This window comes from Styela clava, chromosome 9 (assembly GCF_964204865.1).
Source record: "Styela clava chromosome 9, kaStyClav1.hap1.2, whole genome shotgun sequence".
NCBI classification, from domain to species: domain Eukaryota; kingdom Metazoa; phylum Chordata; class Ascidiacea; order Stolidobranchia; family Styelidae; genus Styela; species Styela clava.
This window is the reverse complement of record NC_135258.1, coordinates 1,054,322-1,081,492: the sequence shown is the minus strand read 5'-3', so window position 1 is coordinate 1,081,492 and position 27,171 is coordinate 1,054,322. Positions and strand designations below refer to the sequence as shown.

At 34.7% G+C, this 27,171-nt stretch overlaps 2 protein-coding genes across 3 annotated transcripts in view; one reads left to right on the top strand and one right to left on the bottom strand.

The window, feature by feature from the left end:
- LOC120331108 (uncharacterized) overlaps nucleotides 1-27,171 on the bottom strand; it is a 447,434-nt gene that overhangs the window by 91,877 nt on the left and 328,386 nt on the right. Inside the window, exon 21 of the mRNA XM_078116167.1 lies at nucleotides 26,940-27,098. Within this exon, the coding sequence (XP_077972293.1) occupies nucleotides 26,940-27,098 (159 nt within the window). The remainder of the gene's footprint in view (nucleotides 1-26,939; nucleotides 27,099-27,171) is intronic.
- LOC120336002 (general transcription factor II-I repeat domain-containing protein 2-like) overlaps nucleotides 1-27,171 on the top strand; it is a 305,240-nt gene that overhangs the window by 101,111 nt on the left and 176,958 nt on the right. The window lies entirely within an intron of this gene.

Genomic DNA, 27,171 nt, shown 5'->3' with positions numbered 1-27,171 from the left:
GAGCGCGTAGGAAGTTATAATGACATTTAAGATATTCAATAAACAACTTATTTATGAAAAAATTGTTACGTTATTGTTGACCTTTTAGTGATTGGTCACTGTTCCCTGAAATAAATAAGAAAATCGAAGCTCGGGGAAAATATCCATTACATCACAGATTAAAATTTTCAGATTCCATTCCTATGCCCTCCACCTCATGGTTTGTTAAATAGTGTGGGCAATGCTGAACCTGAAATATTCCAGTTTATCAAACTCATCAATGGCTGCTTTTACAGAGTTTTGTTACGAGTGTAAAGCATGTGATAATGTCGTATAATACAGCAATCTCCAAAACATTTGGGTGTCGCTGCTCGATAACCAGTTTGATTCGACGCGACTTTTCTTCCCCAGTAAGTAAATTATTTTTTTGTCGTAATTTAGGATTGTGATATTTTTTACTGGTTGAAAAAATAAACTTGACTTGACATTTCTAAATTATGGCAAATATATGTTCGGGTATATGAACTGGTTTTACCTTTGCATTATTAGTGTTTTCCTTGAATGCTTTCATTCCTTCAGCTGTCAGATTGCAACCCTGAGCATTGAATTCCTTCACCTGACATTTTGAAACAACTAAACCAACTTCACCAAAACCAGAAGTACCAAGATTCTCATTCCAATTGATATTTAGTATATCCAACTGAAATAAATAAGATCAGTGAACCAATCTAATAAACTGGGTCACAAAATATGATCTTGACAAAGAATAAAATTAGGAAAAATAAAAAAAATATATAAAATCTGATAGATCAAAATAGACAATATTTTTTTATTATCTATAATACAACAGTCTGTTGTGTTGATGAAAATTCAACTCAAACAAAATCTGATAGCTCAATAAAATTTTCCCAAGACAGATATACTACTTGAAAAAAAAGTTTCTTGGTAATTAAGCTTTTTTTCGATTACCAGAGACCAATTCCGTAAAATTCTATTGAAAAAATATTTGCATACAAAATAGAAAAAAGCAGTATTTGACTTTTACAATGGGCCTTTTGTTTATGTTGACTTTTATATAAAGTTGTTATTGCAGTTGGCAATAGTAATGTATTGCCTTCAAAACAGCAAACCTCGGCATCAAACAAAAATGAACAGTCACTCAGATATATAAGCAGGACAGTCACTGCATGGATAGAGCCTACAACATTAGTTTCCAACCTTTTACCCCTGCGGATTGGCAACACAAAAAAATATGGCTCATGGACCAGTCAAATTTTCGAAATGAATGGAACAGATGTGGTATTTCGATCAAAATATTTTGTAGCGAATGTCTGATTAAACACCAACAAATACGATTATTTGCCACAACTTTAATCCCGGCAAGCGATTAATTAAATTAAATATTTATTCATCTGACATTGTAAATTAGCTATCCAACTTAACCAAAATCAGCAGTGCAAAGTGTTATCAGAGAATAAAAGAAAAATGGCGAAAATATAACCGCTAAGAAAATAAAAACATTTTCACGCCGCCTCAAGTAATTTGTGAAACTGCAAAGAATATTATTGTATTGTTTTCTCTTGCCTGTTTCTCTAATAAAAGCCTTTATACACTCACTATTACCCCAAATAATATAAATCAATTACTAAGATATCACTCAGTTCAACGATTTGCCAATTGTGCTAAGCACTGCGAAAAAGGGTCGAAGCTGTGATGTCTTGGAGGAGCTGGAGCCAAGCCTATCATTTTAGCTGTAAGCGGAGCTTCCAGAAAATTTAGTGACTCAAGCTCAGGACCAATTTTTTATTTTTCACATTCATACATTTCTTAAAAACTTTATACAAATGATAAAATCCATTATTTTTCAGTTTTATTTTATTTTTTCAACAGTTAATTTCTGATATTATGTCACAATTTCAGAGTTGAATTTGTATACCAGTAATTAAAATTTCCATTCAATATTCATTTAATTTAGAAAATTATTTTAATGAGCGTTGGTCATAACTGTAAAGATATAGATGTTTCCGAAAAATTGTTCCTAAACTTGAGTATTGCAAAATTTGTGATGCATAATTGGGGGTTGTTTCGCAGATATGGCGCTTACAAACTGGTTTAGAGAAATTCTACGATAGACTGGGCATGGATGGCTCTAAACAGGTTGTTAGCTAATTCATGCCCAGTCTATTGTAGATTTTCTGGGAATAATTTTTAATGCATTAAATTGGAGCTCATAGGAAGTTATAATGACATTTAGGATATTCAATAAACAACTTATTTATGAAAAAATTGTTACTTTATTGATGACCTTTTAGTGAATAGTCACTTTTTCTTAAATAAACAAGAAATCGAAGTTCGGGAAAGATATCCATTACATCACAGATTAAAATTTTCAGATTCCATTCCTATGCCCTCCACCTCATGGTTTGTTAAATAGTGTGGGCAATGCTAAACCTGAAATATTTTAGTTTGTCAAACTCATCAATGGCTGCTTGTACAGAGTTTTGTTACAAGTGTAAAGCATGTGATAATGTCGTATAATACAGCAATCTCCAAAACATTTGGGTGTCGCTGCTCGATAACCAGTTTGATTCGTCGCGACTTCTCTTCCCCAGTAAGTTTTTTTTTTTTTTTGTCGTAATTTATGATTGTGATATTTTTTACTGGTTGAAAAAATAAACTTGACTTGACATTTCTAAATTATGGCAAATATATGTTCAGGTATGTGAACTGGTTTTACCTTTGCATTACTAGTGTTTTCCTTGAATGCTTTCATTTCTTCTGCTGTCAGATTGCAATCCCAAGCTTTGAATTCCTTCACCTGACATTCTGAAACAACTAATCCAACTTCACCAAAGCCAGCAGTGCCAAGATTATCATTCAAACTGATATCTAGTATTTCCAACTGAAAAGAATAAGATCGGTAAACTAATGTAGATGAACTCGGTCACAAAATGTGATCGTGGCAGGGAATAAAAGTATGAGAAATGAAGAAAGCAAACTTTAAAAACTGATTGATCAAAATGGACAAATTTTTTATCAAAAATTCAACTGTCTGTTGTTTTGATGGAAATGTAACCCAAACAAAAACTGATAGCTCATTAAAATTTTCCCAAGACATATATACTACATGAAGAAAAAGTTTCTTGGTAATTAAGCTTATCTTTTTGGAATACCAGAGACCAATTCAGTAAAATTCTATTGAAAAAATATTCGCATACAAAATAGAAAAAAGCAGTATTTGACTTTTACAATGGGCGTTTTGTTTATGTTGATTATTATATAAAGTTGTTATTGCAGTTGGCAATAGTAATGCATTGCCTTCAAAACAGCAAACCTCGGCATCAAACTAAGATGAACAGTCACTCAGATATATAAGCAGGACAGTCACTGCATGGATAGAGCCTACAACATTAGTTTCCAACCTTTTACCCCTGCGGATTGGCAACACAAAAAAATATGGCTCATGGACCAGTCAAATTTTCGAAATGAATGGAACAGATGTGGTATTTCGATCAAAATATTTCGTAGTGAATGTCTGATTAAACACCAACAAATACGATTATTTGCCACAACTTTAATCCCGGCAAGCGATTAATTAAATTAAATATTTATTCATCTGACATTGTAAATTAGCTATCCAACTTAACCAAAATCAGCAGTGCAAAGTGTTATCAGAGAATAAAAGAAAAGTGGCAAAAATATAACCGCTAGGAAAATAAAAACATTTTCACGCCGCCTCAAGTAATTTGTGAAACTGCAAAGAATATTATTGTATTGTTTTCTCTTGCCTGTTTCTCTAATAAAAGCCTTTATACACTCACTATTACCCCAAATAATATAAATCAATTACTAAGATATCACTCAGTTCAACGATTTGCCAATTGTGCTAAGCACTGCGAAAAAGGGTCGAAGCTGTGATGTCTTGGAGGAGCTGGAGCCAAGCCTATCATTTTAGCTGTAAGCGGAGCTTCCAGAAAAATTAGTGACTCAAGCTCAGGACCAATTTTTTATTTTTCACATTCATACATTTCTTAAATACTTTATACAAATGATAAAATCCATTATTTTTCAGTTTTATTTTATTTTTTCAACAGTTAATTTCTGATATTATGTCACAATTTCAGAGTTGAATTTGTATACCAGTAATTAAAATTTCCATTCAATATTCATTTAATTTAGAAAATTATTTTAATGAGCGTTGGTCATAACTGTAAAGATATAGATGTTTCCGAAAAATTGTTCCTAAACTTGAGTATTGCAAAATTTGTGATGCATAATTGGGGGTTGTTTCGCAGATATGGCGCTTACAAACTGGTTTAGAGAAATTCTACGATAGACTGGGCATGGATGGCTCTAAACAGGTTGTTAGCTAATTCATGCCCAGTCTATTGTAGATTTTCTGGGAATAATTTTTAATGCATTAAATTGGAGATCATAGGAAGTTATAATGACATTTAGGATATTCAATAAACAACTTATTTATGAAAAAATTGTTACTTTATTGATGACCTTTTAGTGAATAGTCACTTTTTCTTAAATAAACAAGAAATCGAAGTTCGGGAAAGATATCCATTACATCACAGATTAAAATTTTTAGATTCCATTCCTATGCCCTCCACATCATGGTTTGTTAAATAGTGTGGGCAATGCTAAACCTGAAATATTTTAGTTTGTCAAACTCATCAATGGCTGCTTGTACAGAGTTTTGGTACAAGTGTAAAGCATGTGATAATGTCGTATAATACAGCAATCTCCAAAACATTTGGGTGTCGCTTCTCGAAAACCAGTTTGGTTCGTCGCGACTTCTCTTCCCTAGTAAGAAAATTATTTTTTATCGTAATTTATGATTGTGATATTTTTTACTGGTTGAAAAAATAAACTTGACTTGACATTTCTATATTATGGCTAATATAGGTTCAGGTATGTGAACTGGTTTTGCCTTTGCATTATTAGTGTTTTCCTTGAATGCTTTCATTTCTTTGGCTGTCAGATTACAATATGAGGCACCTAGTTCCTTCACCTGACATTTTGAAACAACTAATCCAACTTCACCAAAGCCAGCAGTGCCAAGATGATAGTTGTCACTGATATCTAGTATATCCAACTGAAATAAATAAGATCAGTGAACTAATGTAGATGAACTCGGTCACAAAATTTGATCGTGACAAAGAATAAAAGTATGAGAAATGAAGAAAGCAAACTTTAAAAACTGATTGATCAAAATGACCAAATTTTTTTTATCAAATATTCAACAGTCTGTTGTCATGATAGGAATTCAACCCAAACAAAATCTGAAGCTGATAAAAATTTTCCTAGTTGATTAAGACATATATACTACACGAGGAAAAGTCTTCTTAGTAATTAAGCTTTTTCGAATACGAGAGACCAATTTTGTAAAATTCTATTAAAAAACTATTCACATACAAAATAGAAAAAAGCAGTATTTGACTTTTTGAAGGGTCACTTTATTCAAGTTGACTTATACAGTTGTTATTGCAGTGGGCGATAGCAATGCATTGTCTCCAATACAGAAAACCTCCACATCGAACATAAATGAACAGTCACTCAGATATATAAGCAAGACTATCACTGCATGGATAGAGCCTGGAACAATGGTTACCAATCATCACCATGCGGACTGGGAACATCCAAAAATACCATTAAACACTAAAAAATATAGGTTTATACGCCAAAGCGTTAATCCCGGCAAGCGGTTAATTAAAAAAGATGACTAAAACTTGAGGGGTATTCGTTTTCATGGTTGCTTTGGCGATCATTCAAGAACAAATTTGGAATAGAAAATATGGGCAAATCAAATATCACGACCAGAGATATGAGTTTAGTTTTTTTTTTGAAACAACAGAAAACTGCAAATAACGTGCAAAACCATAAAAACAAGGCAATGCTCTCACAACTATGCTGAATATTTGTCTGAGCAAATTAAGTGTCTGAGCGGGTGCACATATTGCCTATCCATTGCATCATAGTGTTTAAAACTCTCAGATTCCGCTCCCATGCACCACCATTTATCAAAAATTCAAATGTCTGTTGTTTTGATGGAAATGTAACCCAATCAAAATCTGATAGCTGATTAAAATTTTCTTTGTTAATTAAGACATATATACTACATGAAGAAAAGTCTTCTTGGTAATTAAGCTTGTTCGAATACCGGAGACCAATTTTGTAAAATTCTATTGAAAAAAAATTCACATACAAAATAGAAAAAAGCAATATTTGACTTTTTGAAGGGTCACTTTATTCAAGTTGACTTATACCAGGGGTCACCAAACTTTTTTGACCGCGGGCCGGGTATGACTCAAATTGTGTTGAAACGGGCCGGATGAATATTTTTGTTAATGCAATACAATAAATTCACAAATGTTGGGAATATCGCAGAATATAGATCGAGAACATCCTAGGAAAAAAAATTAACAAGATTTCTATATCTAGGCAACTATCCTGAGTTCAGCTGTTATCAAAACGTTGCTGTCATGAATTAGAAATGTGACAAAATCCGCGGCAAAAAATGAACGCATCACGTCTGCTAAGTACCGTTACGCCGTGTTGAAATACCGCTCATAAAAACGACTGCCTGCTGTAGCTTGGAATTCTATGAAATTTTGACATAATTTAGATAAAATAAACAACTATTATCTGGTATTTGAATTTTTTCATTAGCGCATAAATTTCCCAACATTCGACGCTTTTAAAAATTACGCTCCGGTTATACGTAGTGCAAATTGATGATATTGTCTATGGACACCAATAAAATTTATATGGACGTGTGTATTTCTTGTCTAACTTGATACTTACCAATTTTTATGAAGTTCGTACAATCAGAACATCGTTAATTATTACCCACAATGAACCACTGTCAAACTATCATGCACAACTCCAGCGTTTATTTGCGACGATCTTTCGGCGGTGTCAATGACCGTTGCCAGAATAAAATCTTGAAATAGTCTCAATATACCATAGATGTGACGCACATCGAAAGATTAGTGATTGATATGTGTTATTTTTCCATATTTAGTTCAGTTCTTATCAAAAAAGTAATACAATCATTATGAAAAAAATTGGCTGTCGGGCGGTACTAAAATTCCGATATCTCCGTTATTTCTTGACCGTTTATTCCAAACTTGGTATTGTTTTCTATTTTTACTCAGATCTTTCCACTGGAGCAGTTTTTATTTAAATCGGATGAACTTCAATTTTTTTGTAACATACCTACATGAATATCCGCATTAAAGCAGTAAAAAAGTTAGTGTGGCTTTTGAAATTGGAGCAGTACGCGAGGGATTACAGTACTGTTTGCACAAAATGCACATTCGACGTTTATTTTAGCACGAAAAACAAACAGTTTCGTCGAAAGCAAGCGCCAGGAGTGCATAAGTGTATCGCAGAAAACGTTACGTACTGGTAGCATTCAAAGTCGCAAAAACGAAGTTTTGTATACAACCACGACTGAAAATCTGTCAGGGTGACAAAAGTGTCTGAGCGGAAGCGGAAAGGCCTATTATTACGTCACTTTTCTACATCTTGCCGATTGGCCAATGTTACGAAATAAACAAGGACGACGATGCTCGTGAAAATCTTCCTTGGAAAAAAATTTAGCCATTTTTGCGTGTTATTGCGGACCGGATAAAATGACGCCGCGGGCCGGATAAAATGACATCGCGGGCCGGATCCGGCCCGCGGGCCGTAGTTTGGTGACCCCTGACTTATACAGTTGTTATTGCAGTGGGCGATAGCAATGCATTGTCTTCAATACAGAAAACCTTCGCATCAAACATAAACGACGGTCACTCAGATATATAAGCAGGACTGTCACTGCATGGATAGAGCCTGGAACAATGGTTACCAATCATTACCATGCGGACTGAGATCAACCAAACATACAATTAAACACTAAAAAATATAGGTTTATTCGCCAAAGCGTTAATTCCGGCCAGCGGTTATAATTAAAACACGTTGAATAAAACTTGAGTGATATTCGTTTTCATGGTTGCTTTGGCAATCATTCAAGAATAAATTTGGAATAGAAAATATGAGCAAATCAAATATCAAGACCAGAGCTATGAGTTTAAGTTTTTTTTTTTGAAACAACAGAAAACTGCAAAGAACGTGCAAAACCATAAGAAAGGCAATGCTCACAACTATGCTGAATATTTGTCTGAGCAAATTAAGTGTCTGAGCGGGTGCACATATGGCATATCCATTGCATCATAGTGTTTAAAACTCTCAGATTCCGCTCCCATGCCCACCACCACGTCAGGGTGTGAATTGTATGGGCAATGCTGAGTCTGAGATATTTCGGCCCTCAAAACTCACCAAAGGCTGCTTGCACAAAGCTTCGTTCTTAGCAAAATGCATGTGATAATGTCTCATAATAAAATCTGATATCAAAATATTGTTAAATTCTATTGAAAAAATATTTGCTCACAAGAGAGGAAAGATAGTGTTTTTGACTTTTCATATGGAATTTCGTTTAAGTTGATCTATTTATGGAGTTGTTAATGCAGTGGGCAATATGAATGCATTGTCTTCAATACAGAAAACCTTCGCATCCAATAAGTATGAACAGTCACTCAGATATATAAGCAGGACTGTCATTGCATGGATAAAGCAGAAACAGCGGTTCCCAATCTTTTACGCCTGTAAACCGACAATACACAATAATATGGCTTATGCAACGGCAGTCAAATTATGTAACAGGCGTGTTGTTTTGATCAAAATATTTTGCAGCGAATGTCCGATTAAACACTAACAAATATGATTAGTTGCCAAAGTGTTAATCTAGGCAAGCGGTTATTTAAAGACAAATCAAACTTGAGTGAAATTTGTTTTCATGGTTGGTTTTGCGATTATTCAATAATAAATTTGGAATAGAAAATATGGGCAAATGAAATAGTACGACCAGAAAATGAGTTTTAAGTACTTTTTTTGGAACAACAGAAAACTGACAAATAACACGCAAACCCATGAAAATGAGGCAACATTCACAACCATGCTGAATATATATCTGGGCAAAAGAAGCATCTTGAGCGGCTGCATATATTGCAATTGTTACGTTATTGTTGACTTATTAGTGATTGGTCATTGTTACGGTAATAAACAAAGTACCGAAGCTCAGAAAAAATATCCATTGAATCACAGAATGAAATTTTCAAATTTCACTCCCATGCCCACCACCACAGGGTTTGATAAATTGTGTGGGCAATGCTGAACTCAAGATATTTAGATCTGCCAAACTCATCGATGGCTGCTTACACTGAGCTTTGTTCCATGTGAAAAGCATGTAATAATGTCGCATAATTCAGCAAAAAATCAAAATTATAGCAGATATATGGTCAGGTATATGAACTGATCTTTACCTTGGCATTACGAGAGTTTTCTTTGAATGCTCTTATTGCTTTTGCTGTCAGATTGCAATCCCGAGCCTGCAATTTCTTCACCTCACAATTTGAAACAACCAATCCAACTTCACCAAAACCAGCAGTGCCAAGATTCTTGTTCAAACTGATATCTAGTATATTCAACTGAAATAAATAAGATCAGTGAACCAATCTAAATGAACTCACAAAATGCCAAGATCATTATTCGAACTGACAATCCGTGTATCTATCCAACTTAAGTAAAAAAAGAAATTGGCGAACCGACTAATCTGAGTAAATTGGCCAGAAAATGATATTTCATTAGATAAAAAAGCAGTGATATCAGACATTCGGACAGAAAAGATCTCACAAATTGTTCAAAAGGCTGTTGACATTATAAAACTTTTTTCCTAACGAATTCAAGCAGCCACATACTGCTCGGTTCCGACTGCTGTCGTAAAGAGTCATTGATGGATTGTGCAACAGGATTGCTGATCTAATCGATATCTCACGGTAGATTACAAAAATGCTGGCCGGCACAGTTTCATAAATTGTCTTTCAATTTGTCTTGGGAGTTATAAATGACTAAAAATACTCTGTGGTGACCAAAGTCATTGCACTGGAATAACCATTAAACAACTCATAAACTGTTTGTTATATCAAGACATGCTTGATTTATATCCAATGCATGACCATTTATGTAAGTTAACCTGTTTGGTACCTTGGCATTGCGAGTGTTTTCCTTGAATGCTTTTATTCCTTCTGCTGTCAGATTGCAATTCTGAGACTTCAATTCCTTCACCTGGCATTTTGAAACAACTGTTCCAACTTTACCAAAACCAGCAGTGCCAAGATCCTTGTTGTTGCTGACCTTCAGTACATCCAACTAAAATAAATAATAAAATTAATCCTTCAATTCATAAATAAATTGAGAATTCATTTTGAAAATTTATCATTTATTTATTATCATTTTAATATTTTGCCTAATCGGTGCCAGGTGTTATGCAAAGTATCTGATGTTCTCTCAATTCAGGATTTTTTAACCTTCTGTTTACTAGAATATCAAATAAAAACATTCTAAAAAAACTGGAAAATCTAAACTTAAAATATATTCGAAATATTATATGAAAATGTAAATAAACAAAGGTTCGGGGTTGACCTTCTCTGGACATAAATTCACATACACTCTGTACAATAAAGTGAGATCCAAGGTTTATCAAAAAAATGTTTACAACATACTTAATGAATTAGGCAATAATTTCGTTATCATACTCCAAGTCTCAATGAATATGTTACAGACCTTTCCACAGACTTTCCATTTACTCAATTCCATTATTTGATCTGTAGTTGGGCTGAACCATTTCCATGGGTCCATCAGAAGTTCTTTGACCTCACTCTCAGTTGCAAACTTAGATATTGCGAGAAATAGATCAAATGTCATGCCGGTTATGGACCGAATATCCAGAGTGCAAATCTAATAAAACGAATAGGATTATAGGGAGGAAATTTTGAAAATCGATGAAAATAAAAGATAAAACTTCATATCAATGCCAGCAATCTGTGGAACACTATGACTCTCGTCAAAATAAATCTAAAATGACAAACTTTGTCACAGGTCCGTGTTTATATTCAAGATTTCATATAATATTTCTAACTAAATTGTGAAATTTGCAATAAATATTAGCAAGCAATATTAAAAGTGACATACTCTAATACAATTTATTAGTATATTAGTTACACCGTCGAGCTTCATCAGGTCAAAGACATAGCCAGCGATAAGAAGCTATTTTTTTCAATCAAAAAGAGTGTGTGACATGCTTGGGTTATTGCTAGGTTTTTGCGGAGATTTTTTCATGAACAACACTTAACAAATAATAAAAATGAAAATATTTGCTTCTCACTCCAAATACTATAAATAAAAAGTGAAATAGCGGAAAAAAGATCAATTTTATCTTCTCTACATCGCAACCTAGTTTGGCAGAAATGCTGAATGATAGATCAAGCAGCAATAAATAACAAAACCTTTAATCCTGAGTGACTTCCAAGAGCGTCCAGTTTTTCTTTCGTGAGTTGGCAATTTTGCATGACAAGGTCAATAACCGCATTATTTGCTATCAATAAAGAACCGAGAGCATTGAATCCTTTTTCATCCATTGGGTTCTCACTGATATCAAACTTGGATAGCTGAAAACATAGAAATGAAAGTTAACTAACAATAAGATTACATATCTGAATTTTCTTTAAAAATTGTGACAGATGCGATAAAAACCAACATCGAAAGTTTATCATTATTTTAAGCAAGCAAATTCTCATCATATGTTTTACAGTGTTACTGGTATGTTTAAACTGGAAGTAAATATAGTGTATCAATTAGTTCAAATAAAAATGGAGATAAGATAATATCTTGCATCTGTGTTAGGTAATTCTTTACATTCCTACTTAATATCTTACTGGAGATATGAAATTTTTTTGCTCAACCAGCTGATGATGACTTATGTTACACGACTTTATTTCTGTCATGCGAAGGGAGCATGAATAATAGATATTAGGTCAGAAAACTAGGATTGTCGATGTAGCCCACCGTGCTAAGTGTTAGAAGTACGCTTGTCGCCACATCTCTGATTACCCTGCATGGGTTCGCAAGATTGAATCTTGTGAGGAAAAATTATGTGTGAAAGGTTTACTGGACTCCTTGCCACCGTAGGGTGGTTCACGTAACCGCGGGTCGGTTGGGACTTCCTCGGGATTTGAAGGCTAGGATAGATAGGATAGAAAAGAAGACTTTACTATCCAAATTTACCAATATCAAACATCATAAAACCAGCTGTTTTGTGTGTATTTTCCAGCCAACTGAACAAAAGAGCAACAGTGACATGATATTATATTATAACTCGGTCATACTTTTAATCCAGAATGACTTCCAAGAGCATCAAGTTTTGCTTTTGTTAGCTGGCAATTTTTTGCAATGAGTTGGTCAACTTCATAGTTTGATAAAAGGTCACCAAGAACATCAAAAGCTTCTTCGTCCATAGAATTTTGACTGATATCAATAACGGATATCTAAAAACATAAAGATAACGAACATAGTGCAATAAAGGCGGATATTTTGGCATTTTAATATTTGAAGGCTGGTGCCTACTAACACAGAAGAGTGAATTTAGAACCACTAACACAAGTTGATTTCCTGATATATATCAACATCACGCATCAAAATGTCGTAAAACAGTGAAAAATAAATGATAAGACTCAATTATATGCCATCCATATAATCCTTTCAAAAACATTTCAACACCTCAAAAACAAACTAGCTAAACAATAAGCTACAAATAACAGACCCTTGAGCGAAAATGTTTTTTATTCAAAAAATACGTGGAAAATACATGGATGGAATGTAAATATCCAAAATAAACAAATGTAAATATCCAAAACAAGTCGGGCAGGATCAAATCTAACAAATATTTTTATTTTTAATTGGCTTCACGCCCTCTCAAAAAATTATCTAAGTCATTGTGCCCCACCGTTTGAGAACCACTGCCCTAATGGGACTATCTTCAACAAGAAAAGTAAGAAAGGTTAATGTCCAATGCATGACCATGCACGTAAGTTAACCTGTTTGATACCTTGGCAAGATCCTTGTTGTTGCTGACATTTAGGTTATCCAACAAGAATAAATAATTAAATTACGGGAGTCTTTCAATTCATAAATAAGTTAAATATTCTTTTTGCGAATTTATCATTTATCAATTTATTATTATTCTGCCTAATCTATGAGTTTAAGTTTTTTTTTTTGAAACAACAGAAAACTGCAAATAACGTGCAAAACCATGAAAACAAGGCAATGCTCACAACTATGCTGAATATTTGTCTGAGCAAATAAGGTGTCTGAGCAGGTGCATATATTGCATATCCATTGCATCATAGTGTTTAAAATTCTCAGATTCCGATCCCATGCCCACCACCACCTTAGGTTGTGATGAGTTGTATGGGCAATGCTGAGATATTCCGTCCCGTAAAACTCATTGAAGGCTGCCTGCACAAAGCTTCGTTCTTAGCAAAATGCATGTGATAATGTCACAAAATGAAATCTGATATCAAAATATTGTTAAATTCTATTGTAAAAATATTTGCTCACAATAGAGGAAAGATAGTGTACGAGTATTTGACTTTTCATAAGGAATTTTGTTGAAGTTGACTTATATATGCAGTTGTTAATGCAGTGGGCGATATGGATGCATTGTCTTCAATACAGAAAACCTGCATCAAATAAGTATGAACAGTCACTCAGATATATAAGCAGGACTGACATTGCATGGATAAAGAAGACACAGTGGTTCCCAATCTTTTACGCCTGTGAACCGACAATACACAATAATATGGCTCATGCACCAGCAGTCAAATTTTTAAACAGGCGTGTTGTTTCGGTCTAAATATTTTGAAGCGAATGTCCGATTAAACACCAACAAATCCGATTATTCACCACAGCGTTAATCACGATAAGCGGTTAATTAAAGACAATGAAGCAAACTTGAGTTACACGAAATTCTGTTTCTATTGTTGGTTGGCAATCATTCAATGATGAATTTGGAATGGACTACGTGGGAGAATGATTTTAACCGGAAAAGGTTTTTGGAAAGAACCAAAAACTGACAAATAACACGCGAAATCCCGAAAACGGGGCAATGTTCACAGCCATGCAGATCATCCATCTGAGCAAAAGAATTGTCCGAGTGGCTGCAAAAATTGCAATTCTCCAGCAATCCTCTCGCACATAACTATCCCTACATGGGATTCGAACCTGCAAACTCACAGAGGGTAATCAGAGGTGCGATTGCGGTCGCATTCCTATCGGTCAGCGCGATGAGCCACATCGCCGTGCCATTTGATAAATTGTGTGGGCAATGCTGAACCCAAGCTATTTCAGTCTGTCAAACTCATTAATGGCTGCTCACACTGAGCTTTGTTCCATGTGAAAAGCATGTGATAATGTCGCATATTGCAGCAAAAAGTTTGAAATTATAGCAAATATATGGTTAAGTGAATCTAATGTAGACGAACTCGGTCACAAAATGTGATCGTGACAGGAGATAAAAGAATGAGAAATGAAGAAAGCAAACTTTAAAAACTGATTGATCAAAATGGACAAATTTTTTATCAAAAAATTCAACTGTCTGTTGTTTTGATGTAAATGTAACCCAATCAAAACCTGATAGCTGATTTAAATTTTCTCTGTTAATTAAGACATATATACTACATGAAAAAAAAGTTTCTTATTAATTAAGGTGTTTGCAATTACAAGCGACCAATTTTATTTGGAATGATATTCGCGTGCATGTAGAGAGAGAGAAGGGGTATTTCACGTTTCAAGAGGCATTTTGTTTAGGTTAAACTTATGTATGGTTGTTATTACAGTGGGCGAAAGAAATGCCTTGTCTTTAATACAGAATACCTCCACATCAAATAAGTATGAACAGTCACTCAGATATATAAGCAGGACTGTCATTGCATAGATAGAACCTAGAGAAGATGTTTCCAACCTTTTACTCTTGCGGACTGACAACTTAAAAAAATATGGATCACAGATAACCAGTAAAATTTTTGAAATGAATGAAATATATGTGGTGTTTTGATCAAAATGTTTTGTGGCAAATTACCAATTAAACATGAGCTAATATGATTATTCACCACAGCGTTAATCACAACAAGCGGTTAATATAAAAACAATGAATCAAACTTGAGTTGCAAGAAATCCTGTTTCTATAGTTGGTTTGACAATCATTCAAAAATGAATTTGGAATGGTCTACGTGGGCGAACGACTATAACCAAAAGAGATATGAGTTTTGGAAAGATCTGAAAACTGACAAATAACATGCGAAACCTCGAAAACGAGGTAATGTTCAAAGCCATGCTGATCATCCGTCATTGAATCACAGAACTCCCATGCCCACCACTACAGGGTGTGATAAATTGTGTGGGCAATGCTGAACTCAAGATATTTAGATCTGTCAAACTCATCAATGGCTGCTTACACTGAGCTTTGTTCCATGTAAAAAGCATGTAATAATGTCGCATAATGCAGTGAAAAATCAAAATTATAGCAGATATGTGGTCAGGTATATAAACTGGTCTTTACCTTGGCATTACGAGAGTTTTTTTTGAATGCTCTTATTTCTTCTGCTGTCAGATTGCAACCTTGAGCATTGAATTCCTTCACCTGACATTTTGAAACAACCAATCCAACTTCACCAAAACCAGCAATGCCAAGATTCTTGTTCAAACTGATAGTTAGTTTATCCAACTGAAATAAATAAGATCAGTGAACCAATCTAAATGAACTCACATAATGCCAAGATCCTTGTTCGAATTGACAATCAGTGTATCTATCCAACTTATGTAAAAAAAATTGGCGAACTGACCAATCTGAGTGAATTGGCCAGAAAATGGTATTTCATTAGATAAAAAAACAGTGATATCAGACATTCGGACGGAAAAGATCTCACAAACTGTTTTAAAAGCTGTTGACATTATAAAACATTTTTCCTAACGAATTCAAGCAGCCACATACTGCTCGGTTCCGACTGCTGTCATTGTGATTTGGCAACAGGATTGCTGATCTAATCGATATCTCACGGTAGATTACAAAAATGCTGGCCGGCACAGTTTCATGAATTGTCTTTCAATTTGTCTTGGGAGTTATAAATGACTAAAAATACTATGTGTTGACTAAAGGCATTGCACTGGAATAGCCATTAAACAACTCATAAACTGTTTGTTATATCAAGACATGCTTGATTTATATCCAATGCATGGCCATTTATGTAAGTTAACCTGTTTGTTACCTTGGCATTGCGAGTGTTTTCCTTGAATGCTTTTATTTCTTCTGCTGTCAGGTTGCAATCCCAAGCCTCCAATTCCTTCACCTGGCATTTTGAAACAACTGTTCCAACTTCACCAAAGCCAGCAATGCCAAGATTCTTGTTCAAACTGATATCTAGTATATTCAACTGAAATAAATAAGATCAGTGAACCAATCTAAATGAACTCACAAAATGCCAAGATCATTGTTCGAACTGACAATCAGTGTATCTATCCAACTTAAGTAAAAAAAGAAATTGGTGAACTGACCAATCTGAGTAAATTGGCCAGAAAATGATATTTCATTAGATAAAAAAGCAGTGATATCAGACATTCGGACAGAAAAGATCTCACAAACTGTTCAAAAAGCTGTTGACATTATAAAACTTTTTTCCTAACGAATTCAAGCAGCCACATACTGCTCGGTTCCGACTGCTGTCGTAAAGAGTCATTGATGGATTGTGCAACACGATTGCTGATCTAATCGATATCTCACGGTAGATTACAAAAATGCTGGCCGGCACAGTTTCATAAATTGGTATTCAATTTGTCTTGGGAGTTTTAACTTACTAAAAATAGTAAATACTCTGTGGTGACCAAAGTCATTGCACTGGAATACCCATTAAACAACTCATAAACTGTTTGTTATATCAAGAAATGCCTGATTTATATCCAATGCATGACCATTTATGTAAGTTAACCTGTTTGGTACCTTGGCATTGCGAGTGTTTTCCTTGAATGCCTTAATTCCTTCTGCTGTCAGATTGCAATTCTGAGACTTCAATTCCTTCACCTGGCATTTTGAAACAACTGTTCCAACTTTACCAAAACCAGCAGTGCCAAGATCCTTGTTGTTAGTGACATTAAGTACATCCAACTAAAATAAATATTCAAATTTAGTCCTTCAATTCATAAATAAATTGAATATTCATTTTGAAAATTTATCATTTATTTATTATCATTTCATTATCTTGCCTAATCGGTGCCAGATGTTATGCGAAGTAACTGATGTTCTTTCAATCCAGGATTTTTTAACCTTCTGTTTACTAGAATATCAAATAAAAACATTCTAAAAAACTGGAAAATCTAAACTTAAAATATATTCGAAATACTATTTGAAAATGTAAATAAACAATGGTTCGGGGTTGACCTTCTCTGGATATCAATTCACTGAATTCACATACAATAAAGTGAGATCCAAGGTTTATCAACAAAATGTTTACAACATATTTAATGGATCAGGCAATAATTTCGTAAGCATATTTCAAGTCTCAATGAATATGTTACAGACCTTTCCACAGACTTTCCATTTACTCAATTCCATTATTTGATCTTTAGTTGCTCTGAACTCTTTCCATGGGTCCATCAGAAGTTCTTTGACCTCACTCTCAGTTGCAAACTTAGATATTGCGAGAAATAGATCAAATGTCATGCCGGTTATGGATCGAATATCCAGAGTGTAAATCTAGTAAAACGAATAGGATTATTGGGAGGAAACTTTAAAAATTCATGAAAATGAAAGATAGTATTTCATATCAATGTCTGCAATATGGGTAACATTATAACTCATAGAAGAATAAATCTCAACTAACAAATTATGTCATAGGGGAGTGTTCATATTCAACATTTCTATATATTATTCACAACTAAATTTTGAAATTTGCAACAAATAGAAGCAAGATTAAAAGTGACTGTGCTGTAATGTGCTGTAATACAATTTGCTAGCTCTATAAGTGACACCGTCAAGCTTTAGTTGGATCATGACAAAGCCAACATATGGGTGCCATGTTTCCATTACAAAGAGAGTGTTTGAGTTTTTGATAGGTTTTATAACTTTTTATAAACAGAAGTTAACAAATAATACCAATAGAATCATTTGCTTTACACTGTTAACACCGAAAAGAGAACAAAGAAAAAGGAGATCTATTCAATCTACTCTACATCGCCATCTAGTTTGGCAAGAATGCTGAATAGAAAATCACTACAGATATACTTAACAGATTATTCAATCATATATCGAGCAACAATATAAAACAAAACCTTTAATACTGAACGACTTCCGAGAGCGTCCAGTTTTTCTTTTGTGAGTTGGCAATTTTGCATGACAAGGTCAATAACCGCATTATTTGCTATCAATAAAGAACCGAGAGCATTGAATCCTTTTTCATCCATTGGGTTTTCATTGATATTAATCCTGGACAGCTGAAAACATAGAAATGAAACTTAATAAACAAATAGCTTACATATCTGAATTCTCTCTAAAAGTTTTGTGATAGATATGATTAATAAAAACCGACATAAAAAAAAACAGTTTTTTAGAAGAAAGTAGAAATATAGTATAGTGTATCAACTAGTTCAAATAAAATATTGGAATATAAACTGCCACAGCATCTCTGATTACCTTACTTGGTAATTTACATTGGATTTTCACTGATGTCAAACCTGGATAACTGAAACATAGATAAATAATTGTATTTCAAGTATCAATAGGACTACATATCTAAATCTTATCCAAAAGTTTTGTAACAGATATGACTAACAGATATGTACAAAAGTGGTTGTTTGTATCGACCCTAGACCAGCAGTTCTCAAAAGTGGGGTGCAGACAATTTTTTGAGGGGGTGTAAAGCTAATTAAAAATAAAAATATTTGTTAAATTTGATCTTGCACGCCTTATTTTAGATATTTACATCTTTGATTTCAGATATTCCCGCAAATGAAGACTTTACTATCCAAATCTACCAATATCAAACATCAGAAAACCAGCTGTTTTGTGTGTATTTTCCAGCCAACTCAACAAAAGAGCCACAGTGGCATGATATTATATTGTAACTTGGTGATACTTTTAATCCAGAATGACTTCCAAGAGCATTAAGTTTTGCTTTTGTTAGCTGGCAATTTTTTGCAATGAGTTGGTCAACTTCATAGTTTGATAAAAGGTCACCAAGAGCATCAAAAGCTTCTTCGTCCATTGAATTTTGACTGATATCAATAACGGATATCTAAAAACATAAAGATAACGAACATCAGTGCAATAAAGGTGGATATTTTGGCATTTTAATATTTGAAGGCTGGTGCCTACTAACACAGAAGAGTGAATTTAGAACCACTAACACAAGTTGATTTCCTGATATATATCAACATCACGCATCAAAATGTCGTAAAACAGTGAAAAATAAATCATAAGACTCAATTATATGCCATCCATATAAACAAATGTAAATATCCAAAACCAGTCGTGCAGGATAAAATCTAACAAATATTTTTTTTTAATTGGCTTCACGCCCTCTCAAAAAAATTATCTAAGCCATTGTGCCCCACCGTTTAGGAACCACTGTCCTAATGGGACTATCCTCAACAAGCAAAGTAAGAAATGTTAATGTCCAATGCATGACCATGCACGTAAGTTAACCTGTTTGATACCTTGGCAAGATCCTTGTTGTTGCTGACATTTAGGTTATCCAACAAGAATAAATATATAAATTACGGTAGTCCTCCAATTCATAAATAGGTTGAATATTCTTTTTGCGAATTTATCATTTATCAATTTATTATTCTGCCTAATCTATGCCAGATGTTATGGAAAGTATCTGCTGTTCACTTATGCCAGTCTAGGTTTTTTTTAACTTCCTATTACTAAAATATCAAATAGACTATCTAAAATAATGGAAAATATAAACTAAAAATATATTCCATATTCGAAATATTATTTGAAAATGTCTTCGGAATAGATGATGGTTTGGGGTTGACCTTCTCTGGATATCAATTTCCATAATGGATTAGGCCAGAGGTGTGCAACCTTTTTCATTGGCGGGCCAAATACAAGTAACTGGGTGAAGCTACGAGCCGCACATTTATTTAATTAAGACTTTTTAGTAGTTGCAAGCCACAAAAATTGCTTATATTTGCTAGTGATCTTACAGTATTATTATTGATTCTTGCAGAAATAGTGAGATAAAACGCGTAAACTTCTGAAGAAACTGCTATTTAAATTTATTGTCACACCCACTTTAAACCAATTCTGTGAGAAATATGTTTTGCTAACTTGTTTTGCTATCGTTCCCTTACTCCGCGTGCCGACCAGTATGGAATAGCGCAAAATGAACGAGGTTGCCCCACAAGACTAGTTGTAATAGATTTTGCAGTGTGTATTGGAGACTAGAAAATATGTAAGGGTGGTGTCACAGTAAATTTTGTGATATGATACAGACCTTCCCACAAAGTTTGTATTTGTCAAGTTTCTTTAATTGCTCTTTATTTGCTTTAGAGAAATCCAACGAATCCATTAGAATTTTTTTGACTTCCCTTTGACTTGCGATTTCATATATGGTGAGACATAGATCAGATGACATTTGAGTGATGGATTGAACATCCAGAACATTGATCTGAAAATTATTGCATCTGTTAATAAACTACAAGCATAAAGATTCCTAGAATATGGAAATTTATGGGTATCACATTTTATCCCAGACCGATCAAATATCATTAAAAATAGCCAATAGCGATATTGCAGTAGGTTATGAAGGTGACTGCAGATACTTATGGCAGGCCTTCTTCTATTCACTATTAAACTTGTTAAAGTTTACATTTGATATGAAACCAGTATGCACACATAAACATACAAAATAGCAAACAACTGATGGCCCCCACCTCACCCGGGGTGTAAGAAATTAGGTATTTTCTGCTGAAACGCAACCGCAAAACTTGATACTTTTCTATCAGAACCGTTACTCTTTCCATTTTAGTTGAAGACTCAAGTTCAAATTTGCTAAAAGCAACATCCCAAGCAACTCTATTAATAGTGGAAAGAGTTCTGATAGAAGGTAGAAATTTGTTCAAAGCAACACTGACGCACTCAGAGCTTTATATATTATTCATATCAGCACCTTCATACTAGGGACCCCTTTAAATCTCAAATCAAAATATGTTTTGACGTAAACTTCTTTTGCCCTTATTCTTCGACTTAGTCAAAGCTCGGGACTTTGCTTAGATCAAACATGCAACTTTTCATCAGTACTCTTTTCACATTTAGTTGAAGGCTCAGGATCTTGCTTTGAGCAAACTTACAACTCTTTCCACGTTGAGTTAAGGGCACGGGACCTCGGATCTCTTTTATCAGTACTCTCTCCACTTTTAGTCGAGGACCCGGGACCTTGCTTTGAGCAAACTTGCAACTCTTTCCACTTTTATTTTAGGACTCAGGATTTTGCAACTCTTTTGCAAGTACTCTTTCCAATTTTAGATTGGGGCACGAGATTTTGACTTGAGCAAATATGCTAATGCAACTATTCTATAAAAACTCTTTTCACCTTTAGTTGAGGGCTCAGGACCTTACTTTGAGCAAACTTGCAACTCTTCAATCAGAATCCCTCACAATTTTAGTTGGAACCCTGGACTAGACCCAGTTTAGGAGGGCTCGAGACCTTGCTTTGAGCAAACTTGCATCTCTTCTATCAGTACTATTTTCAATTTTAATTGAAAGCCCGGGTCCCTGCTTTGAGCAAACTTGCAACTCCTCAATCAGAATCCTTCACGATTTTAGTTCAGGACTTGAGACCTTGCTTTGGGAAAATTAGCAACCCTTCGATCAAAACTCTTTATTTTATGCTTCTAGTTAGGAGCTCGGGACTTTGCAACTCCTCTATAAGAACTCTTTCCACTTTTAGGGATTTATGCTTTTTTAGGATTCAGAACCTTGCTTTGAGCAAACACTTTTCACCACTTATTAATATAGCCGACATTTTTAGCGGATGACTTATTGTACATTGAAAGAACAATAGTCTTTCCATAATAATATAATTGTGTTCAACATTACTTACGATTGCGGTCTCTTATAACAAAATAAAAGCACTACCAATTGAATATAACTATTTCAAAGTCATTGATCACTATTTAGTTATATCTTGTATTGTTTGAAGAAGTTAGACCAAAAGCTCACAAATATACTTACTATTTTGTTGAAAGAGATCATGTTATTTTTACTTATCACTTTAATACTATCTCGTTCAAGCATCCTTGTGGTGAGTACCACATACGGATCCGAAGTAGAAAGTAAACAAGGACCTGCAGTTCAATACACAATATCCAAGTTCCCTTAGTTTTGGACTTGGTTTACCTTTCCACAAACTTTCCATTTACTCAGTTCCAACAGTTGCTCTTCGCTTGCCTTGAAGTAATCCCACGGATCTATCAAAAGTCCTTTGATATCATGTTTAGATGCAATCTTGGCAATTGCAAGATACAGATCAAACGTCATGTTTGTGATATTTCGAACATCCAGAACTTGGATCTGAGATAAATGAAATTGTTTGTTAGGTGAATAAAAATACAAAACCTCAAATCTGCATAACTATACTGGTGAAACTTGACTTGAGATTTATCTAAGATATTCTCTTCGTACATACACTGATTTACAAACCACAAACACCATCACAACCATGGTCCAAATAAATGGAGCAGACAATGCTGAAAACGATGGACTGCAGTTTTTCCAGACAATGTAGCTAGCTCCCTTCCATATCAGTAGCTGCTTATTCAGAGCCTCGTTCATAGTGAAAGCCATGATTCCCTGAAATAGCATTTTATGAAAAAAATAATATGGAAAAAACAATAATTGCAACGATATATTAGTACTACATGCAGGCCATAATGTTTTAAGACTGGTCTGCTTATGCTGGCCTTTTGAAAGTATACAGTCAAAGTTTGCATGTTGCAGTTTTTTTCCTGTATGCCACAGTTGGGCGAGAAACAAAACTAGGATTTATTAGTGAGTTAAGTGAATATGAGGCATTTCATATGTTTTAATTTTGATTTACCTTTCCACAAACTCTCCATTCACTCAGTTCCAACAGCTGCTCTTCGCTTGCCTTGAAGCAATCCCACGGGTCCATCAAAAGTTGTTCGACATTATGTTTACATGCAAACTTGACAATTGCAAGATACATCTCAAACGTTATGTTTGTGATATTGCGAACATCTAGCAGTTGAATCTGAGATAGTTAAAAAATCTTTTTTAGGTAAATTTGCAAGGACGGGTTCACTTCACAGATGTTCGTAGATCCATTGTCCGAGAAAGAAACAAAACTAGGACTACATCTCCATTATTAAAAAATATACTGACAAAATTTATATTTCGGTTATGCTTGAAATGATGCAACTGATCAGCTGATGGTTAGTTTATGTTATACCATGATGGAAATATTGGCTAGTCTAGATAGTATTACCATATTTGTAGGCTAAATTGTTTCACCCTGTTATAAAAAATATAATGGAAAAATTCATATTTGGGTTATGCTAGACCACCAATACTACAGGTGAGTCATTTGACCATATGACTAGTTTGCTGTTTACGCTTATCAAAATATATATTAGCTAGTCTAGGTATAAAGACAAACGAAGTTGCATGCATCCATGCAAGGGTAAAATTAGAGGGGAACTGAATAAACTGTAGTTTAGATATATATTTCAAAAAAAGTTTATGACCAAATATATTATACCAGAGATGACGAACGGGTGGGTCAACGAAATGGTTAACGAATGGGTCAAAAATTTCATTGTGAAAACAAGACTGTGAGTCGTAGATATTACGGTAAATCTTCTCCGCAAATCTTATAATCCTTGGTTCGTATTTTGTAATGGTGATTGGACAATCTCGTTTCTAATTTGAGTTATAACAATCAAATCTGTGTTGCCTTTTATCATGTCTGAGCAATTTTCGTTATAAACCGACCAAACACTCAAATTTCGCTATCATATATCTTAAATAATTTGGTAAATTACTGAAATTTAGCTACTGTAGTACATAATTTTGGCAATGATGTTCTGCGCTTCACATAAATAAAATACATAGCGCAGGCGGAGTCCATTAGTAAAAGTAGATTTGAATAAGGACTGATTTAATAGGATATCTCTTCGAAGTACTGAATATTGTGGGTTCGCTTACAATCCTACACGATCCAAAACTCGGCCATCAAAGAATTATATTTTTCAATCAGCTTTTTAAGTCATTACCATCCTGCTTCATCTATTACGAAACATTTCCCCACTCCTTTTCCTTATGCACTTTCGAAAGGGAACCACTGTCACAGGACAAGTATCTTTTGTAATAATTCTCGCCTCAGCTTAGTGGATCACTTTTTTACCTATGGGTCAAGTTTCCCATCCCTGTGCTATACCATAAATACAAATCACGCAGTGAGGCACACGGTATTTCAGAATTTCAGGCCACATTTTAGGCAATATCAGTGAAGAATCAATTAAGCCGATATTACCAATACCGTTGAATCGGTAAACCTCTACTAATATTCGTTGGTTTAGAGAGAAAACCAATATTTTTCCATTGGTCTTTTATTTCGAGCGACATTTTAACATTAGGTTGATTAGTTATGAATCATTATCAAAGTTTCAGATATAGTTTACCTTTCCACAAACTTTCCATTTACTCAGTTCCAGCAACTGCTCTTTGCTTGCCTCTAAGCAATTCCACGGATCAATCGAAAGTTCTTTGACATCGTGTTCAGATGCAAACTTGACAATTGCAAGATACAGGTCAAACGTCATGTTTGTGATATTTCGAACATCCAGTACAGAGATCTGAGATAGGTAAAATACGGTAACTTTATTTGGTGAACAGAAATACCAAACTTCAGTGTGAAAACAAGTACGCACATATATACAACATAACAACTTATAACTCCCAACGCAGCCCTTGTATAAAACAATGAGTGGACAATGCTGATCAAGAAACAGTGGCCGCTTGTACACAGCCTTCTTCATAGTGGAAGGCATGAAACAGTGTCATACGAGAAAAAAAGCAAAAAAGTAATTGCCAATAAGTTATCAGCACCTCATGCAGTTCAAGTTGTTTTTAAAATGGCCTGCTTATGTAGGCTTGATAAAAATCTACAGACTAAACCTTAGCAAGGGTGAGTTTGCTTTACAGATGCAAAAGGATAAAGCAAACTTGCAATTCTTTTATTATGGCTTTTTCCTGCTTCTAGTTGTGGGCATAGAACATTGGTTGGAGCAAACTTGCAACTCTTTTATTAGTAATTTTTCCCCTCTTAGTTTAGGTCTTCTGACTTTGCTTTGTGCAAACTCTTTCTACTTTTAGTTAATGCACCTGGACCTTATTTAATTTGTTTTACAACTATTTCATTACAAGTCGAGGGCTCAGGACCTTGCTTTGCACTCAAATTCGCCGTTTTGTGCCTTGTTTTAGAGAAACACACCTCTATTCTCTAGCGTGAGCCACGAGACAGCACTGACGAAACCCAGATCTGAAACGGGAACCAAAAGCAAGAAACAAATTGTTTTGTATGTGCTGTATATATCTCCTAAAATGAAAAGCGCCACCCATGCAACATATCAATAGGCTGGTTAGAACGGCACTCTCATTCTTTTATATATTTAAACTAACTAAACCAGGGGCCTCAAACTCGCGGCCCTCGGGCCAATTGTGGCTGGCAGAATGATAGTTTGTGGGCCCCGCCTTGGTATTAAAGTTTAATGTTAGTGTGGCCCGCAAGTCACTTAGCTCAGTTAGCATGATTAATGCTTTCAATATAATAGCGCTTCCTAAAATGTGTTCCGCTGAACTCTAATGTTCCGCGAGCGTCTTCCGAGTGTTGCGTGGAAAAGGAATCAAAAATACATCTAAATTGGTCGCCATGGAGATCTGAGAATCATGAAGTTGTTGCCCAACTGACCGTTTATAATCGCGTCACAAACAGCCTGAAGTGGACTGACTAAGTTTGGGTAGTGGCATTTTCGTTAACCGTCGGTTTAGCTTTTCGACTGTTAATTTCATTATCAAATTTACAGTACTTCTTTTGGTTTTGTTAAAGACAAACAAGTAAGTCTAAAGAATAAAGACAAAAGGTCAACCGTTCTTCCTCCATCTCTACCTGGTTTTACTTAAGTTTGTCGCGCATTTGCAACTCGCCACGACGAAACCATTGGGAACCCCTACATTGCACCGTTTTTCTTTATCAATTTAACCCTTTCATTTTTTGGTGTTCTGCGAGGTGATATAAAAAGTGTAAGTGTTCCGTGGCCGAAAAAGGGAAACTCCGTAATAAAAGATATAGTCACGTAGGGCAAAACAAAATATTTTATCATCTATCCCCTGAAAGGAATATGCGGTGCGGTAACTCACCAGTACCATACCTGTAGGCCTGATATTCGATCGCAGGGCCGCCTGAAAAATTTAAAAACAGTGTTCCATGATTTTTGACGTCACAATCACTAACGCTTAGATTTATCTTGATACATTGTAACCATGTTTCCCATGAGGCGAAACATCACTGTCCATCGGCTAAATGCTTGATTGAAACATCAGCGCAACATTTATTACAAGATGGAATTTTATAATTTCGCACATCCCTAAACGTGTCGTTGAAAGTGAAGTTTCAGTAAACAGAAAGGTTGGTGATGAGCAACAATTTCAAAAAACTGTTTTATTTGCACAGTCAAAGTTGCAGTTCACAAAGAATACAATTTAAACGAGTTGCTAAGCTTTTATTGTGGAAAACCTGATGCGGCCCGGACTCATCCAGACGCTGCCTCAGCGGCCCCCAAGTAAATTGAGTTTGAGACCCCTGAACTAAACACTTAGTATTTCAATCACTTTGGGTATTTTCTGACTGCGGCCCGCAAATTTTTTGCGGCCCTTCAATCTTGCAACCTTGGATTGGACCACCCCGGTATAATATACTATTATAGTTTAGTCATACTTTCAATCCAGAATGACTTCCAAGAGCATCAAGTTTTGCTTTTGTTAGCTGGCAATTTATTGCAATGAGTTGGCCAACTTCATAGTTTGATAAAAGATTGCCGAGAGCATAAAAATCTTCTTCGTCCATAGGATTTTGACTGATATCAATGGTGGATATCTGGAACCAGAAAGATAATGTATCAAATTTATTGCTATTCATTCAAATTTGAAATTCAGAAGTACGAACAAAA